Here is a 20,902-nt window from a genome sequence, read left to right as displayed (position 1 = left end):
ACATTTAAGAGTGAACGGTGAGATTTTAGTTCTCCGTAACTCACTTCTCTGGGTTGTCGGGAAACTTGATCCTCAGCTCCTGGTTTTTGTAGGATCTCTTCTCAAAGGTCAGGATCATTTTCTTCACGGTGCTCTCATCCACGGGCTCCCCCTGCAGACACACAGCAGGTCAGAAGGTCAAAGGTCATGATTCTCATCTACAGTGCGCCTCTGAATTACACATGAGACTTTTTCCCCAGTTAAAAATACTCTTTTTCTACACCAGATTTCTAAAAGTTTTAACAGTTATTATTCATCTGTTCTGCTGTACATTATTATGTTTTGATGCGTGAACAATTCAACACTGGAGCTCTAGTGTGAATGCCATTTAAAAAAATGAATATGCAAAACGGTATAGATTTGTAATATCGGCAATCACATCACAACATCAGTTCCCATCCATATAATATCGAAAAAAAAAAACATAAAAAAAAAAAAACCTTATTGATTAAAAACAGGTTAAACAGGTAAGATTTATACTATCGGCATTTGGCCTAACTAAATAAATTATTTTTATTATTATTATTGGCACCAGACAAAAAAAACAAAAAAAAACATTAAATTGAATTATTTATAACTACACAAAACAATCATTGGTTTTGGGAAATAAAATGTTAAAAACAGTATTTTGTATAACAGTGTACACTGCCGTTCAAAAGTTTGGGGTCAGTAAGATTTTTAATGTTTTTATAAGAAGTCTCTTCTGCTCACCAAGGCTGCATTTATTTGATTAAAAATACAAACAAAAACAGTAATATTGTGAAATATTATTCCAATGTAAACTGTTCTCTATGTGAATATACAGTAAAGTGTACTTTATTCCTGTGATCAAAGCTGTATTTTCAGCATCATTACTCCAGTCTTCAGTGTCACATGATCCTTCAGAAATCATTCTAATATGATGATTTGCTGCTCAAGAAACATTCATCATTATTATCAATGTTGAAAACAGTTGTGTAATTTTTTTTTCAAAATCCTTTGATGAATAGAAAGTTCAAAAGAACAGCATTTATCTGAAATCTAAAGCTTTTGCAACATTAAACACTACCCTTCAAAAGTTTGGGGTCAGTAAGAATTTTTATTTTATTTTTGGGGGAAAGAAATAAAATAAATCAATACTTTTATTCATCAAGGATGAGTTAAACTGATCAAAAGTTACAGTAAAGAGACATTTATAATGTTAGAAAATATTCTATTTTAAATAAATGCTGTTCTTTTGAACTTTCTATTCATCAAAGAAATTTGGGAAAAAATTTACACAACTGTTTTCAACATTGATAATAATGATGAATGTTTCTTGAGCAGCAAATCATCATATTAGAGTGATTTCTGAAGGATCATGTGACACTGAAGACTGGAGTAATGATGCTGAAAATTCAGCTTTGATCACAGGAATAAATTACACTTTAAAATATATTAAAATAGAAAATTGTCATAATATTTCACAATATTACTGGGTTTTTTTTAATTGTTTTTTATCAAATAAATGCAGCCTTGGTGAGCAGAAGATACTTCTTTTAAAAACATAAAAAAATCTTACTGACCCCAAACTTTTGAACGGCAGTGTATGTTTATATAATTCTTCATTACAAATATATTATGGCATCATTTTCTTTTAATTGAACTGCTAAACCAGGACCGTACATTATTTAAGACATATTACTGCAATATTTTTAATGAAGCTGCTATGAAACAATGTGCAATGAAATCAAACTGGCTTGATTTTAATAACAGTTACTATATACTGTATTATTAAATTCTGTATTACATATTAAAAAATTATATTGTCACAAAACATCCTATCTTGAAAGCGTTATTCGCTGAACACACATTACTGTGAGCGTTACTATGCTTATAATAAACCAATCAGAGGGCTCTTGGTGGATACAAGTGCATCTGGGATTATTAATACGGCGTATTAATTATGACGTTTGGTGGGTTAGTCACTCGGGTCAGGTGGTGTACCTTTTCCACAAAACAATTAGCAAGATTTTTAACATTTCTATTTTGATGAATAAAGATTGGGCATTTTTTTGTTTGTTTTTATTACGTTAATGAAAGTGTTGTGAATTAAATCAGTATATTATAGCGTAATTTTACTATACTATCTATATGTACATGCAGCTTAAATAGTTTTATTGTAAATAATAACTCTTAACTCTTAAACCGGCTTAAAGAAAGTTCAGAGTTTCCCCACTCGTACTCACGACTTTGTGATGCCAATCATGTGCATTCAACTCATAAATACGGTCTTTCCGACATGACCTGAACGCATCCTTTAACCTCCGTGTTGCACACACACATGAATATGCTCTGTCCTCACCTCTGGATCCTCTCCGTCCTGATCCATCAGTCTCTCCAGGATCTTGTCCCCGTCTCCCGTCTGCTCCTCACTGTCCAGCTCTGACCTCACCAGGACCCGTCCGGCGTCCCGGCCCGAGCTCTTCTTGCCTCTCGAGTCCTCATGGCTGTCCTCCTCTCGGGGTCTCTTCGCTCCGCGGTCCGGCTGAAAAGAGGATTTCACGAGAGAGTGAAGACGGGACGGATCCAGACGGTCCATTTGATCATTCTCAACAGTAACTATGTTTTCATCCAACTATTTTTATGTAAATGTTGGGGTACCGCATACAAATTTTGACTTCTTTCAAAAACATTAAAAATAGTATTGTTTCCAAACTTGTGACTGGTACTGTATACACACACACACACACACACAGCCTGGTTCGCTATCTTTGTGGGGACTCTCCATACGCATAATGGTTTTTATACTGTACAAACTGTATATTCTTCTGTCCCCTTACACTAGCCTGACTCCTAAACCTACCCATTACACACACACACACTAACCCAACCCCTAAACCTACCCATCACACACACACACACACACTAACTCAACCCCTAAACCTACCCATCACACACACACTACCTACACATCACACACACATACCCGACCCCTAAACCTACCCATCACACACACACACTAACCCGACTCCTAAACCTACCCATCACACACACACAAACCCGACTCCTAAACCTACCCATCACACACTAACCCAACTCCTAAACCTACCCATCACACACACACACACTACCTACACATCATCACACACACTAACCCGACCCCTAAACCTACCCATCACACACACACACACTAACCCGACTCCTAAACCTACCCATCACACACACACTAACCCGACTCCTAAACCTACCCATCACACACACACACTAACCCTACCCATCACACACACACACTAACCTGACTCCTAAACCTACCCATCACACACACACACTAACCCGACTCCTAAATCTACCCATCACACACACACACTAACCCTACCCATCACACACACACTAACCCGACTCCTAAACCTACCCATCACACACACACACACACACACTAACCCAACTCCTAAACCTACCCATCACTCACACACACACACACTCTAACCCTACCCATCACACAACCCTACCCCTATTTAAACCTGTACACACACACACACACATTATATATATATAAAAGTTTGTGTTTACATAATATATGTGTGTGTACTGTGTATAATTATTTTGTATATATAAATACACACGCATGTATATATTTAAGTAAAGTGTGTTGATCTAGAAAATGTTATTTAATTGCAAATTTACAAAATGACAGTGTTATCATAGTTCTTGGGCATGATGCCATGGTATTATTTCAAGACACATGGATATGGTAATTATTCAGTACCATGGTAAATCAAATACCCATCTTATATTGACTACACCACCACAGTACTTTTACATCAGGGAGGAAAAGACAAATTAATGCTTTTATAAACGTATAATAACAACAAACACTCAATAACGCGCATGCGTATGTACCAGTTGGGTAACGGGTTAATAAAGCTTTTACCTTCTTAAACAACCTTACAACACGTTTAAATAATGTGTAATAGTCTAAAAACAGTTTATTTCTGCATTAAATATTAAAGTTTAAGATAGCATTGACACCAGTAGCAGAACCAGTGACAAACTCATCCGAATAAAGATCACGGTGAGACATTAAACATGTCAGTACCTGATAATTCAGCAGCTCTCCTACATCCATGATGATTTCTCTGTCTTATAATCCTTAAAAATGAATATGTTTTGTATACCAGCGTGTAAACACAACACGCTTGTGAACAAAACTTGATATCTGTTCTTCGCGTGAGTAACCGGCGCGAGACGAGGAGAGACGAACTCAGCAGCGACACCAGCAGGCGAGGAGAACAAACTACAACACTACGACACGCACACACACCTTATCTGCCAGGATTTGTATGGTTATTAAATAAAGTATTGCATGCCACAATGAAATAACTAAAGAATAGTTCACACTGAGTCCAGAAACATGTATTAATATGTGTATTGGATAAGCAGGAAATTAAACCTCTCTTGCAATGCAGCATTTATTTCTTAGCAGACATTTTTAATCCACTACCTTAAATCACTTGCACAAATCTATAACAGTCATTCTGTCCAGTGCTGTTTGGCTTATGCAAACGTTGCTGCACGTTTTTATCTGTTTCCCTACAAGATAAGCAAGTAAGTAGACAGCTTTAATTATTCACAGTCAGAGATTACAGCAACACAGCTACAGTTTCCCTTAATCTCACTCTTAATGGAAAACTAGCAAACTACTCTCTGCAAGCGGCAAACTGAATAACATTTTCATAATATATGAAGCAGCATGCATTAGGGATGCACGATATATCGGCCACCATATCGGTATCGACCGATATATGTTCAGTTTTAATGTTATCAATATCGGCTCAATAAGAAAATATGTCCAATATATTAATGCAGAAAAATAATGGATTATTTCCTTCAGCGGAGACGCTTCAGATGTGCACTGTTCAACAAGATGCTTTTGAATTGCTTGAAATATGATTGAAATCCCTTAAAAAAAGGAAAATTCGGTTCAGTGCAACATGTGCAGCGCAAGTCTGTCATATCGGCTATAAAATTATAATGAGAACATCATAATTGTGTGCTTGGGATTTGGATTTTAATAGTGAGACTCTTGGTTTTGTAATCAGGCTCTCAAAAAGTATAGAAAAATTTGGAATTAGATTTATTGACCAATATATCGGTTATCGACTCTCAAATAGAAAGATTTATCGGTTATTGTATCGGCCATATCGGTGCATCCCTTGTATGCATTATGTAATAATAAATGTTTTAAACATTGTTTTCACATGACCTCATCATGTTGCATCAATGTTATTCATTTAACTGTATATATATATATTGTGCTTTATGTGGTTGCATTGTTGTAAAATTGGTCTGAAAACACTTCATAATGCAACACAGATATGCAGATTATGCAATTATACTGCAAACTATTTCATATTAGCTTTGTGTGCAATATGTTGGCCTGGCATTGGGGTTTGCATATGTTTCTGGTCTTTGGGCCTAACGGCGAATTAATATTTACTGGCTGTTTAAATAATGCAAAGAATCTGATTGAAAGGCCTCATTTGTGCATCTGTCTCCTGCATCTCTCTCTCTCTCTCAGGCCCGGCCGCTTCTGTCCGGCCTGTTTTACGTGTCACGGATGACTGGCTCCTGTGAGACTTGACAAGACAGAGGCGCTATCGGGACAACACTCATAAATCCAGAATGATGCCGACTGAACAGGTGATTTTCCGCCTGCCTCACCAGCCAACCTGCATGGAATATTCATCCCATCATGAATCCGTAGTGAAGGGCGGATCAGGGTTGTGCTTGAGTACATTATCTTGCTTTTCTGCTGCCATTGCAGGACTATTTCAGTCAGTTCAACTTCTGTCATTCTCATGCATGATATTTGTCCAGTAGGACATACAGTAGATGAAAAACGTCAGAATTGCGACAAAGTCAGAATAGTTATAGAAAAATGTCTGCATTGTGAGGAAAAAAGTCAGACATATGAGAAAAAAGTCAGAATTGCGAGAAAAATGTCAAAATTGCAGTAAATTTTCGGGATTGCAAGATAAAAAAAAAGTCAGAATTGTGAGAAAAAAGTCAACTTGTGGAGAAAAAAGTCGGAATTGTGAGAAAAATGTCAGAATTGTGAGAAAAATGTCAAAATTTCAGAAAAATTGTTGGGATTGCAAGAAAAAAAAAGTCAGAATTGCGAGAAAAATGTCAGAATTGTGAGAAAAATGTCAAAATTGCAGAAAAATTGTCGGGATTGCAAGATAAAAAAAGTCAGAATTGTGGAGAAAAAAGTCGGAATTGCGAGAAAAAAGTCAGAATTGTGAGAAAAATGTCAAAATTGCAGAAAAATTGTTGGGATTGCAAGATAAAAAAGTCAGAATTGTGAGAAAAAAGTCGGAATTGTGAGAAAAAAGTCAGAATTGCGGAAAAAAATGTCAGAATTGCGAGAGAAAAATGTCAGAATTGTGAGAAAAATGTCAAAATTGCAGAAAAATTGTCGGGATTGCAAGATAAAAAAAGTCAGAATTGTGGAGAAAAAAGTCGGAATTGCGAGAAAAAGTCAGAATTGTGAGAAAAATGTCAAAATTGCAGAAAAATTGTTGGGATTGCAAGATAAAAAAGTCAGAATTGTGAGAAAAAAGTCGGAATTGTGAGAAAAAAGTCAGAATTGCGGAAAAATTGTCGGGATTGCAAGATAAAAAAAGTCAGAATTGTGGAGAAAAAAGTCGGAATTGCGAGAAAAAAGTCAGAATTGTGAGAAAAATGTCAAAATTGCAGAAAAATTGTTGGGATTGCAAGATAAAAAAGTCAGAATTGTGAGAAAAAAGTCGGAATTGTGAGAAAAAAGTCAGAATTGCGGAAAAAAATGTCAGAATTGCGAGAGAAAAATGTCAGAATTGTGAGAAAAATGTCAAAATTGCAGAAAAATTGTCGGGATTGCAAGATAAAAAAAGTCAGAATTGTGGAGAAAAAAGTCGGAATTGCGAGAAAAAGTCAGAATTGTGAGAAAAATGTCAAAATTGCAGAAAAATTGTTGGGATTGCAAGATAAAAAAGTCAGAATTGTGAGAAAAAAGTCGGAATTGTGAGAAAAAAGTCAGAATTGCGGAAAAAAATGTCAGAATTGCGAGAGAAAAAAGTCAGACTTGCGAGAAAAAAAGTTAGAATTGTGGGGAAAAAGTCCGGATTTTGAGGAAAAAGTCAGAATTGTGAGATTTTTTTTCAGAATTGCGAGAAAAAAGTCAGAATTGCGGAAAAAAGTCAGAATTGTGAGAAAAAAGTCAGAATTGCAGAAAAATAAGTTGAATAGCAAAAAAATAAGTAAAAATTGCATAAAAAATTTCGGAATTGCGAGAAAAAAAGTCAGAAATGCAAGACAAAAAGTCAGAATTGCGAGAAGAATAGTCAGAATTGCGGGGGGAAAAGTCAGAATTGTGGAAAATTGCATGGAATATTCATCCCGTACTGTACATCCCGTCATAAATCCGCACTGAAGGGCGGATCAGGGTTGTGTTTGAGTCTATGGTTTGAGTACATTATCTTACTTTTCTGCTGCCATTGCAGAACTATTTCAGTCAGTTCAACTTCTGTCATTCTCATGCATGTTATTTGTACAGTAGGACATACAGTAGATGGGTGAATGTCATGAAAACATGTCCAGAAATTTTTTTTTTTTAAGTTTGATGGTTTTGATGTGCAAGAAACTTAAAGTGACATTGTGTAGAAATTATGGTATATTCCCAACATTTGTGCTTTAACAGTGACTGATTTTCATTTTATGCCTTCATTGCTTTGAATCCACGTTCCTATAAAATCTCAATGCGGATCCAGCGGCGTATAAAAACCATCTTTATTTGAAAACCGGTGAATGATATCATGCATAATGAATGCGTGCACTGAGAAAAATGAGGCCAGAGACCTCTACATCACACACAGCTGTCAAACAACACCAGGGTTTATGCCTTATACAACCACAGAGAGAGAGAGAGATCAGGAGAAGCAGACAGAATGAGGAAAAAGAGGTGTAGAGGAGGAATCATAAAGGAGAAAGCGAGGGAGGCAGAGAGCGATATTTGCATGTCACCTCCTGTTTTAGCACGTCCAAATGAATGGTTACTATAGCAACATTTTCAGATGTGATTCTGTGAATATGTGACAGGTTGGACCCTGAAAAACTTCTCACATGCGACGTCCTTGATCCTTATATATATATATATATATATCCTTTGAAAAACATGCAGAAAATGCATATGAAATTCAGAGGAGCAAAAACATTTTTATATTATTTAGCAGTTACAAATCACCATATGGTAATAAATCTTGAACTACAAGGACAGGCTTTGTTCTCTCTTGAGTTCAACACTGAAGCGAATACACGTCTAACTATGTGTTAGACACTTCCTGTTCAATTAAAGCATGCAGACTCGTGATTGGTTCCAGGACGAAGCCGACAGATGTGCGAATGTTCCTGGTGAAGCGGCACAGATAACAGAAAACAAGCAGAAGCTCTTAGCAGAGACACTCAGAGACGACAGAGAATAATGACTTTACACTGTAAAACTGAGTGTGAGACACAAACAGCTCACACTGACACACAGAAGCATCAATGAATCGTGTTGAAGGTTGATGAAGGATACACATTATACACAGGGTTTGGACCTTATAATAGAGCGTAGACAGACAGACAGATAAATAGATAGATAGATAGATAGATAGATAGATAGATAGATAGATAGACAGATATATATATATACTGTATATAGTATATACCTGAAGAAATTTTAAATGCTTTTAATGAATGAAAACATAGTTTTCTATATTGTGTAACCCCGTGTCATAGAACTCAATTCATCAGTGAGTGTAAATCTCTCCTGTGATTGTGATTGACATCACGAGTCATCAGCATATGTCTGAGCGCTTCTGAACTAAATCACTGAGGAGTGTGTGTGTGTGTGCATGTGTGACCCGTGTGTTTGTGTCAGACTCTGCTCGGCAGGCGCAGGTTCGAGGTGACACGCTCTAATTGAAACAGGTGTGAGAGGTCGTGGGGGGGGGGGGGGGGGGGGGGGTGAACATCTGTTCAGGGGGCGGAGCCTATCACACCAAAATATTCACTGTCCAACCAAACACACTTAAACAACAGAAGGACCTAAAACAGAGAGAAAGAGATAGATAGATAGATAGATAGATAGATAGATAGATAGATAGATAGATAGATAGATAGATAGATAGATAGATAGATAGAATGTGCAACAACAATAACGTGCTTAGTTATAATCTATTGTCTTAACATAATATAACTATCATAATATGGTTGGTGTCTATTCATATTGAAGGCTATATGCTTAAAGGGTTAATTCAGCCAAAAATGAAAATTCTGTCAGTAATTACTCACCCTCATGTCGTTCCAACCCCGTAAGACTTTCGTTCATCTTCACAACACAAATGAAGATATTTTTGATGAAATCTGAGAGCTTTCTGTTTCCTCCATTGACAGCAACGTCAGTGCAACTTTCAAGGCCCAGAGAGTTAGTAAAGACATCGTTAAAATAGTCCATGTGACTACAGTGGCTCAACCTTAATGTTATGAAGTGACGAGAAACGAGAATGGAGGAAACAGAAAGCTCTCAGATTTCATCAAAAATATCTTCATTTGTGTTCCTAAGATGAACGAAGGTCTTACGGGTTTGGAACGACATGAGTGTGAGTAATTACTGACAGAATTTACATTTTTGGGTGAACTATCCCTTTAATGTGTAGCTCTAAGGGGTCCTTGTCCTCAAAAACGTTGAAGATATATTAACTGATATTTGCTAAATTGTTTATTGTTGCTCATTTTTTTAAGCAGTCACATTTGAGATTTTTGCTGTCAGGCTCCAAGGGTCATGCAGGTAATCAGGTATATGAATGTCTGATAAGACCTCCACTGGAAATTCAATTAAAAGTCTGACAAGCGCAGAGTTGTTTGCCGTCAGGCTGTGCAAATGCAAAATCACTCTTTTTTCTGAACTTGAACGTTACAGTTCTGTATATGGATCTCCTGTCTCATCCCATCACTTTTGACATCAGGATTGATGTGCCAACCAAGAACAAATCTCGAGCAAATAGCTTAAAATTACAAAATGTTGTTGATTTAGGTGCATTACACCCAAAGCAGACTTGAAAAAAAGTAGAACCAGCAAAAAACTGTAGAAAATGAAACACAGTACACATAAATATTGGGTAAAATCTTTGAAAATCGCACTGATATTTTTTGGAAGACCTATTATATGCCCATTTACGAAGTCTTGATTTGTTTTTAGGCTTTACTAGAACAGGTTTTCATGCCACATTAAACACATTATTTTCCTCATATTCTCCATTGTTGCAGCTCCTCTCTTCCCAGTCTGTCAGTAACGCTCTGTTTACTTCCTGTCTCTATGAAGCCCCTCCTTCTGAAAAGCACACTGTGTTCTGATTGGTTGGCTGAAGCAGTGTTTTGTGATTGGTCAAGCGCTTTGAGTGTGTTTGGGAAATGTCCCGCCCCTTACCATAACCGCCAGTTTAACCAGGGGGGCAGGGATTTGTATTATTTTGAAGGTACCCCCGGGCGCCGCCATTGGCTAGCGGAACCCCACCTGCAGTTAGCATCCCATTGACTCCCATTCATTTTGGCGTCAGTTTGACAGCGAATAACTTCACATCTGAGCCGTTTAAAGACTCCATTTGTCCATTATTTATTTCTAAAGAAACACAAAAATGTATAAAAGGCTCCATTACCTTGTAGCTTACGTTATGGCCCTGTAGAAGCAGTTTTTGTAAAAGTAGGCTAACGATTGCGTCACAGCCACGCGACTCTCTGTCGCACAGTAGGAAATTACCGTATGGACAGGAGGAGAAGCTCGCGGGCAATCGGGAGGACGTCGAGGCAAAATGACAAAGTTATTAATCAGAACACCTACAAAAAGTTTCTCCTGCTCCAAGATCATGGACAGCTCATACTCACGCTCTCCGTCTCTGCAAGTTTCGGAAGGGAATGATTCAGATTGATCTTGGCACAGCTACTAGAAGACAGACGGTTTGCTCACGTCACATCTACGTCGTCGAGCTCAGTTTGAGTCTGCGCAGTACGCTGGACCCCCAGGAAGTAAAAGTTTCTAATTGGCTTCACTTTGTCTCCGTTGAATCCAATGGGGTCGCTGTGTCCATTTCTTTTACTGTCTATGAGTTTAACACACTACTTACTAACTCAACCAGGCCCCGCCCCTTTATTCTGCGTATGAATTATGTAAATGAGGAATATTGTTCCCGGAAGAAAACTAAAGACTACAATGGAGGCGTTTCAGAGAGATCAGAAACAGTGACACTGATATAGAGAATAACTTTGTAACTTTGCAGAACTTTTTTATGCTCAAACAGCAACACACACTAAAGAAAGATGAACGTGAAAAAGCATAATAGGACCAAATCAACATTTCTCTAAACGTTGCTTGCCATTTGGGCATTCATTTGTGCACTGCACTTGTTGCAATGCGCAGTGTAATTGCATTCTCTGTGATTGAAACGTTTTTCAGGCCTCTTCATTATTCTGCCGGTAAAGCGTTGGCATCTGATGCCTCTAAATGCTGTCTAGATGGGCAACTCACATGGTTCTGAATACGAAGCGGGTCTGTCTCTCTTGTTTTCCCTCTGTCTGTCTGATCTAAATCACTTTTGTTCATCAGCGTGCCAGAGGAAAGCAGGATGCCCCCTCTAATAAAGAGAAGAGATTGAAAATTGGGAGGTTAATGAAATTTTTCTAAAGTGTCCGTCTGGCTGTTTAAAAGCAGATTAAATCGCCACGCCATAATTAGAGTGAATTGACCTGTGAAATGACGGCTTGTCTTCTCGGTTAAGTATTGATAAATAGGTTGGAGAGATTGGCAGATCAGGTAAATCAGCGTGTGGTCGAGGGAGAGAGCCTAATGAACGTCTGCTGTGACCTGCATGAATTTACAATCAAAGTTATCGCAAAGTTATGCTCTTTTTCCCTTTCAGAGCTGATATTCTGAAAAAAAGTCACAGGTTTATTGCCATCGCAGTGATTTTACCACTGTAGAAGTGGTGCAGACACACTGATTAATGCATTTATGCTAATTATCACAAAGAAATATTCAATAAGCAATTGAAATAAATAGTTTCACTAGTTTGTTTATGATTGCCAAGCAACCTTATAACGTGGTGTAGAATTAAATGAATGCGCAGCCACAAATGGCACACATGGCTCATCCAATCAGATTTTAGAGCTGAAACTGTCTAATTTAAATAAATGGTTCTGAATGCTTATACTGTATAATTCATTAAGAAATGTACTCCTTATAAACATTTACCATAGTTAAACAATGGAAAGCTTTATATAATATATTTATATCATATAATGTCATATAATAATAATATATGAGAATAATAATATATTGTATGGAAGCTTGTTTCCACCATGAAATAAAAAAGGCAATTGCGACATTTTATCTCAGTTATGACTTTTTTCATGCAATTGCAAGTTTACATCTAAAGTTTACATCTGAGCAAATTGTGACAAAAATTGTGACAAACTCGCAATTGTGACAAAAAGTCCAAATTAAAAGGTCAGAATTGCGATTAAAAAAGTCAGAATAGCAAGAAAAAAGTTGGAATTGCGAGAAAAAGTCAGAATTGCGAGAAAAAAGTCAGAATTGCGAGAAAAAGTCAGAATTGCGAGAAAAAAGTTGGAATTGTGAGAAAAAGTCAGAATTGCGAGAAAAAAGTCTGAATTGTGAGAGAAAAAAGTAGGCTATTTAAATTTTTTTTTATCTTTTACATTTTTTTATTACGTGGCGGAAACAAGCTTTCATAATATTGAAATATAGATTAATTAAATTAATTATATAAAGATGACAAACTTAAATGAAAATGAACTGAAATATAATTTTAAGTTGAAGTACTAAAATAACTAAACCTTAAAATTAAACTTGAAATTAAAGCTATATAGAAATATACAAAAAAGTTATAAAAATTACAAAAGCACATAATTATTAATACAAAATGAAACCTGGAAATAAAAAAAGAAAAGCTAAATAAAAATATGAATTAAAATTATAATAATATATAAATACTACTAAAAAATACAATATAATCACTTCACAAAACTGGTAAATGTTATCGTTTAAAATCCAATTAAAGCCACAAATGGCTCATCCAATCAGATTCCAGAGCTGAAACTGTCTAATTTAAATAAATGATCTTTGACGAGGGGAGGTTCTGAACGCTATACTGTATAATTCATTTAGAAAAATACTCCTTAAACATTTACTATAGTTAACAACGGAAAGCTTTAAGACTTTTAGAGCTATGCGGTAAAAGTATAATAGTCCATGTGTAGAATTATTGGTTTTCTGCTTTATTATTCAGCACTTCTTTCATAGCTTTTCCTTCCCTTTAATTGTTTTCTTTATCACACAGCAGGAAACGCTGTGTTTTTACGGATTACTGTTATCAGAAACACGCCAAAAGGCCCTCATTCATATTTACAGCACACACACGTTTATCTATGACTGTCCGCACTATTTTTCTGTTATTGTTTTCATAATTCGTCTCCATCTGCAGTACATCCACAGCTCAACAGGCGCTGGAAGGGCAGCGTCATTCACCCGCGCGCAATTATGATTTTGTTCACAGCTACCTTCGCCGTTTTACAGCTTGTTATTATGCGTCGGCCTTTTCTTCTATTCTCTTCCACTGTCTCTCCGCGGTTAGTGACACTGCATAAAGTGAAACGTAGCATGAAAATGTCATTAATATGTAAATGAGAGCAGCCTGTGAAGTCTGGTTTGAAGCCGTTAAGGGCCGCGTGAGTCCCGTTTGAGCTGACACATTAAATGCTTCGTCGGAGAGCGCGAGCTGGTCTTAATTACAGCAGGTGTGCCACACAAACACAAATTACATATCTGTGGGGATAAACGTTTAATTGCACAACAAAACTGAACATGAAATGAGGATGCGAAGAATATAAAAGGGGGATATTTAACACTTAAAGAGGCGCTTTTGCCATGTTCTTTAGTGTGTAATGTTGCTGTTGGAGCATGAAAAAGCTCTGCAAAATTTCACAGTTATTATCTACATCAGTGTCAGTGTTTTTGAACGCCCTGAAACGCCTCCATTGTAGTCTTGAGTTTTCAAACACATCACAATATTCCTCATTTAAATAATTCATACGCAGAATAAAGGGGCGGGGCCTGGTTGACTTAGTTAGTAAGGGGCGGGACACATTTCCCAAACACACTGGAAGAGCTTGACCAATCCATAGACAGTAAAAGAAATGGACACAGCAACCCCATAGACTTCAACGGAGAAAAGTGAAGCAAATTAGAAGCACTCACTTCCTGATGGCTGAGCGTACTGCGCAGACTCAAACTGAGCTTGACGACGTAGATGTGACGTGAGCAACCCGTCTGTCTTCTAGTAGCTGTGCCAAGAGAAATCTGAATCATTCCCTTCCGAAACTTGCAGAGACGGAGAGCGTAAGTAGGGGGTGTCCATGAGCTAGGAGCAGGAGAAACTGTATGATTCTCTATGGGCTTCTCCCTTGACTTTATCAGACTTTATGCCTCCACGTCCCCCCGATTGACTGCGAGCTTCTCCTCCTGTCTATACGGTAATTTCCAGAGAGTCGCGTGGTTATGACGCAATCGTTAGCCTATTTTTACAAAAACTGCTTCTACGGGGCCATAACGTAAGATACAAGGTAATGGAGCCTTTTATACATTGTCGTGTTTCTTTAGAAATAAACAATGGACAGTCTTTAAACGCCTCAGATGTAAAGTTATTCGCTGTCAAAGTGACGCCAAAATAAATGGGAGTCAATGGATTGCTAACAGCAGGTGATGGCTTGTTAGCCAATGGCGGCCCTCGGGGATGGTACGCTTTTCGGGTCCTGGATTGCCCCCCTGGACCAATCACAACACACCGGTCCAGCCGACCAATCAGAGCACAGTGTGCTTTTTTTCAGAAGGAGGGGCTTCATAAAGACAGGAAGTAAACAGAGCGTTACTGACAGACTGGGAAGAGAGGAGCTGCAACAATGGAGAATATGAGGAAAATAATGTGTTTTTTGAACATTCAGGCATGAAAACCTGTTCTAGTAGAGCCTGTTCTTGTTGAGAAAGGACATAATACAAAAGATCCTCTTTAATAATATATTCCAGATTAAATGCAACTCTACGGACGGCATAATTGATTTACCATTTCAGTGAACTTTGGAAACCAAAGTAAGTCTCCATGAAGTACTAGAGCAAATTACACTGAATTCAAGACTGAAGGTCATTCACCTAAAAAAATAACTTCCTCAAAAGGATGATTCAGAGAGCTTAAATATGAATAATTTTACAGAACTATAAAAAATAAGCACGTTCACCAAAATACAAGCGGCACATTTCTGCTTTTAAATCCTGTTTAAATTCGGATGCTTTTTTACCTGACTGTGTTCCCAAAATATGGATAATATTAACTCCTTTTATATATATCCCATTAAAACTCAACAAGTGAACATTGTTTTGTGTCTTAAAACACTTTTAGTATGATTTTCTATAGATGTTTGTAGAAATATTAGCATTAAATTCTCCTAAAATCATCTTAAAGGCATCATTATGCAACAACATACAGTATATTAAAATGTATTACTTTAGTGTGAAATGGCACAATGCAATTTATTAACATTTAAACATGACAGAATATTTAAAGTCGAGATGAAATTAAAATTCTATCTATTTTCTAAATGCATGTTTTCGGTCTTCCTGTGAACAATCCAGCATGTTTCTATCTATCTATCTATCTATCTATCTATCTATCTATCTATCTATCTATCTATCTATCTATCTATCTATCTATCTATCTATCTATCTATATCTTTCTCTGTTTTAGGTCCCTCTGTTGTTTAGGTGTGTTGGGTTGAACAGTGAATCATCTCATCCTGTGAGTTAAACTGTGATAATATTTTACCCCTGATGAATTGACAGAACTTCTTGTCTCGGAAGCACTGAGGATAGTGTGATGAAATTATTTTCTCTCTCAGTGGTTTTCCATTTGCTCCGAGATAAATTGTGTGTGTACGCGTGTGTGTGTGAGAAGGTATGCGGGGTAAATTTCTCCACGGATCCACATGGCTATTCCTGATTGCCTGTCGGAGACACCGGAGAGGCCAGACGCAGAGAAAGAAACCATTTCGGCTCTTATTAGCAAACAACCTTTCCACAACAAAATCAATATATATTAAGCTATTCCATTATCTGAGCTGTTTTTTCATTAACATGGAAAACAAATCTCCAGAACAGGCATCAAAACGAGTTCCGTGTTCCGTTTCGGAACATTGGAATCCGTCTGTTGGCGGAATAGATTGAAAATTCCGCGCTGATGTAACGCCACGGCGGGCAAAGGCCATTTGACCTCTACATTATAGGTCAGTTGTTTGGCGGGAATGAGGTTGCCATGGTCACTGAATGGATTCTGTCGTAAACACCGATTTGTTCTTTTCCTCTTTCCTTCGGTAGCGGAGCCTGAACTCAGATTATCTGTCTAACACCCTCATAAAGCCTTGATAATCACTCGTAAATCACTTTAACGACCCTGTGAAATCAAGAGAGTTTTATGGCGTTTATAGTGCATGTCTGAGAGCTCATCTACACTCAAGAAATGTGTGTGTGTGTGTATATATGTAACCTATAAAATGCAGTTATAATGCACCTAAAATTCAAGATATCAGGACAAAAATGCCCCTGAAGGATTTTTTGTCCCAGATTTTTATATGATAATTAAGCAATATCACACGAGTGCTCTTTTTTTCCGGATAGCACAAGTGTAAATGTGTTATTGATTTTAAACAACAGTTCAATTAATAGGAAGTTAATATTGTGTTTTACTTACTTCAGACACAATATTGTCTGTTTTTGCTCATTTTTGAACGAAACATTACCTATAAAGCCATAACAGAAGTGTTGTGCGTTTCCGAGCATCACAGCGGTGTTTCCTTTCATTTACATTTACATTTATTCACTTAGCAGACGCTTTTATCCAAAGCGACTTACAAATGAGAACAATAGAAGCAGTTAAACTAACAGTAGGACAACAATATGCAAAGTGCTATGACCCTTCTCAGTTTAATCTAACGCAGTTACTTTTGTTTTTTATAAATAGAATATAAGAGAAAGTGTTAGTATTACTGGATCAAGTGCTGTCGAAAAAGAAGCGTCTTTAGCCGTTTCTTGAAAGTGGCTCTGGACTCAGCAGCTCTGGTTGAGTTAGGCAGATCATTCCACCAGCAGGGAACAGTCATGGTAAAGGTCCGAGAAAGAGATTTTGTGCCTCTTTGAGATGGCACCACAAGACGACGTTCGCTTGCAGAGTGTAAGTTTCTGGATGGCACATACTGTAAGTCTGAAGTAATGCATTTAAGTAAAAGGGAGCAGAGCCAGTGGTTGTTCTGTAGGCAAACGTCAGTGACTTGAATTTGATGCGAGCGGCAACTGGCAACCAGTGCAATTTAGTGAGGAGAGGAGTGACGTGTGCTCTCTTCGGCTCATTAAAGATCGCTCTAGCTGCAGCATCTGGATCAGTTGCAGAGGTTTGACCGTGCAAGCTGGAAGACCAGCCAGAAGAGTGTTACAATAGTCCCGTCTGGATAGAACTAGTGCTTGGACAAGGAGTTGTGTCACATGTTCTGATAGGAAGGGCCTGATCCTCCTGATGTTGTACAAAGCAAATCTACATGACCGGGCAGTTCTAGCAATGTGGTCTGTGAAGTTCAATTTATCATCAATCACAACTCCAAGGTTCCTGGCTGACCTAGATGGAGTTATGGATGACGAGTCTAGCTGAATGGTGAAGTTGTGATAAAGTGAAGGGTTGGCCAGGACCACGAGTAGCTCTGTCTTCGCAAGGTTTAGTTGAAGATGATGGTCCTTCATCCAGCCAGAAATGTCTGTCAGGCAGGCTGAGATACGATCGGCTACCGTCGGATCATCAGGCTGGAATGAGAGGTAGAGTTGTGTGTCATCAGTGTAGCAGTGAAAGGAAAAGCCAGGTTTCTGAATCACAGATCCTAGTGATGACATGTTGGAGAAGAGAAGTGGTCCCAGCACTGAGCCCTGAGGCACTCCAGTATAGCTAGATGTTGGGTCTTAGACACCTCACCCCTCCACAACACCTTAAAGGACCTACCTGAGAGGTAAGACTTGAACCATTGGGGTGTGGTTCACGAGATGCCCTTCATCTTTACACTGTAAAAAAATTCTAACCCTCCCAAATCAAAAATTTCAAGTGACCGATAACATCTAAATTTTTCAATTGGCCCAAGTGAAAATCTGTAAATTTAATTTGATAATTTACAGAATTTCACTTGGGCCAATTGAAAAATTTAGATGTTATCGGTCACTTGAAATTTTTGATTTGGGAGGGTTAGAAATTTTTTACAGTGTAGGATTGACAGGAGGATCTGGTGGTTAACTGTGTCAAACTGTGAGCGAATCAATCGGGTGAATCAATGATTCAATGACTTATTCATAAAGAGAGGGGACTTCTGGAATACTCTTTTCAACATGCAATGGTTTGGGACACACTTATTTTAATCTCACATACTGGTTAGGATGGATAGTATGGACATCGAGACGCAGGGAGAGCCATTTACTTCATTCCTGAATGAATCCGCCGTTTGAACAAATCGAATGAATCAATGATTCAATGACTCACTCATCTAGACATTTACTGCCACCTACTGGCAGTTTTACTTTCTTATTTAGAAATAAGATCTTATCTTATTCTTATCATTTCATTTAAAAACAATTTTTTTCATATTTTGGTGATTTTTTTTTTTTATATATATATAAAATGCAACACAATTTGCTATCTAATTAAAACAGTAATCGAGATATGGCATAGTTTCTTTCTGTCAGATGCTGTTTGACTTCTTTTGTCTGAAGTCCATCTGATTCCAGATCAGACACTGATGTTGTTTGGAGCTGCCATGTGACTGTAGTTTCCCAGCATGCAGTTCTCACAGCTCAGACACAAACACAACAGGAGTCAGTGAACAGCAGGAGCTCACAACACGTTTGTTTCAAAGCTTGCAAAGAGGACCTTCAATTTCAGTACCTTTATTAAAGATGAGTAATAAACCGAATATGTGTCACATTTTCCCATCTAACATCTACTCATAAGCATCTGAAATACAAGACCTGTGTCTCATATCTGATGACTTTGTGTCAGTTTGTCAAAGATCAAATGGGTTTGTGTTTCTAAGTTTGGGGTCAGTAGGTTTTTAATGTTTTTGAAAGTCGTCTCTTCTGCTCGCCAAGGCTGCGTTTATTTGATCAAAAATACAGTACAAATTGTGAAATATTATTATAAATCACTTTTTTCTATGTGCAAATATTGTAAAATGTAATTTATTCCTGTGATCAAAGCTGAATTTTCAGCATCATTACATCATTACTTCAGTGTCACATGATCCTTCAGAAATCATTCTAATATGATGATTTGATGCTCAAGCAACATTTATGATTATTATCAGTGTTGAAAACAGTTTTGCTGCTTCATATTTCAGTGGAAACCTTTGTTTTCATGATTCTTTGATGAATAGAAAGTAAAAAAAAACAGCATTTACTTGAAATATAACATTATAAATATCTTTACTGTCACTTCTGATCAATTTAATGCATCCTTGCTCAATAAAAGTGTCATCTTTCATTCGATCTGGAATCTAATTAAGTGATTATAATACTGAGATCTCCTTTGATTGCAAATCTCTTCTGAAACTCTAGAGGAGAAACTTGATCATTTTTATCAGACACAAATCTTGGATTGAGCTCAATTTAATCTCATTGAGAAACATCTGAGATATGAAAGTCATTTATGATTTTATACACACCTGTAAATGGAGTAGTTTTTTCTTTTCCTGCACAACTAAAACATTTACTTGAGAAACAGATTGAGTGTATAGTGGATGAAGTTAGTTGGCTGTCAGGAGGGAATAACACACACAGTCTGTGGGCTGGAGGTGTTTTTAAAGCCAGACTCTTGTCAGCGTTCCACCCCAATTACCCGGATCCCCTTCCCTCCGGATTCACACAGTAACGATGATAAATCACCGCCCGCAGAAACAAACCACTTACCAAACATTATTTGATGAATCTGTTTCACCTCTTCCCAAACCTTAAGAGCGTTTCACATTGATTCCCATCGTTCTGGCTCTTTAATAGAAGTGTGTTGTTTTGCAGCTGATGCATGTAATACACTTTCATCTTTTCAGGAGAAAACTGGACTGAGCTCATGTTATCAAGAGTGATGTCACTGTCCGTTCCTTTCTTCTGAAGAACCGCTTCTCGATTAATCTTGATTAGCGGGTTTTGAATTTGACATTTATATTATATATATATATATAAAAAATATAATAAAATCTGCATATTACACTACATTTTTATACAATATTATATATATTACACTAAATTGTTATACAACAATAAGTATTAATATATTATTATATTAAATAATATATAATTCATTTTCCCTCTCTTTCTCTCTCTCTCTCTCTCTATATATAAAATATAATATTATTTATAAATATATAAAAAATGTATATAGTATTATATAGAATAAGAAATTATATATATATATATATATATATATATATATATATATATATAGCCTATATATATATATATATACAGTGCAATGCATAAGTGAATACACCCATGCATTAACCATGCGTTGACTAAAAAGAGGAATAAAAAATCATATTTTGGAAATTGAACTTAATGCCTTAATTAAAAAAATGAGGAAAAATTCAACCTTTAAGGACACCAATTTTCTTTGTGAATGAATAATGTATCGTAAATAAATAAATGTTCTTCCTTAAAATACATGGTGCATAAGTGAGTACA

At 37.0% G+C, this 20,902-nt stretch overlaps 2 protein-coding genes across 2 annotated transcripts in view; one reads left to right on the top strand and one right to left on the bottom strand.

The window, feature by feature from the left end:
• ctnnbl1 (catenin, beta like 1) overlaps positions 1-4,247 on the bottom strand; it is a 57,856-nt gene extending 53,609 nt beyond the window's left edge. The window contains exons 1-3 of the mRNA XM_084428668.1: positions 4,097-4,247; positions 2,363-2,545; positions 45-151 (exon numbers count right to left, since the gene is read on the bottom strand). Of these exons, the coding sequence (XP_084284794.1) occupies positions 45-151; positions 2,363-2,545; positions 4,097-4,126 (320 nt within the window). The 5' untranslated portion in view covers positions 4,127-4,247. The remainder of the gene's footprint in view (positions 1-44; positions 152-2,362; positions 2,546-4,096) is intronic.
• LOC311302671 (uncharacterized protein) overlaps positions 1-20,902 on the top strand; it is a 382,374-nt gene that overhangs the window by 290,496 nt on the left and 70,976 nt on the right. The window lies entirely within an intron of this gene.

This window comes from Rutilus rutilus, assembly GCF_951802725.1.
Source record: "Rutilus rutilus genome assembly, chromosome: 13".
In the NCBI taxonomy this organism is placed as follows: Eukaryota; Metazoa; Chordata; class Actinopteri; order Cypriniformes; family Leuciscidae; genus Rutilus; species Rutilus rutilus.
Note: the sequence above shows the minus strand (reverse complement) of the source record. Positions and strands in the feature narration are given on the sequence as shown.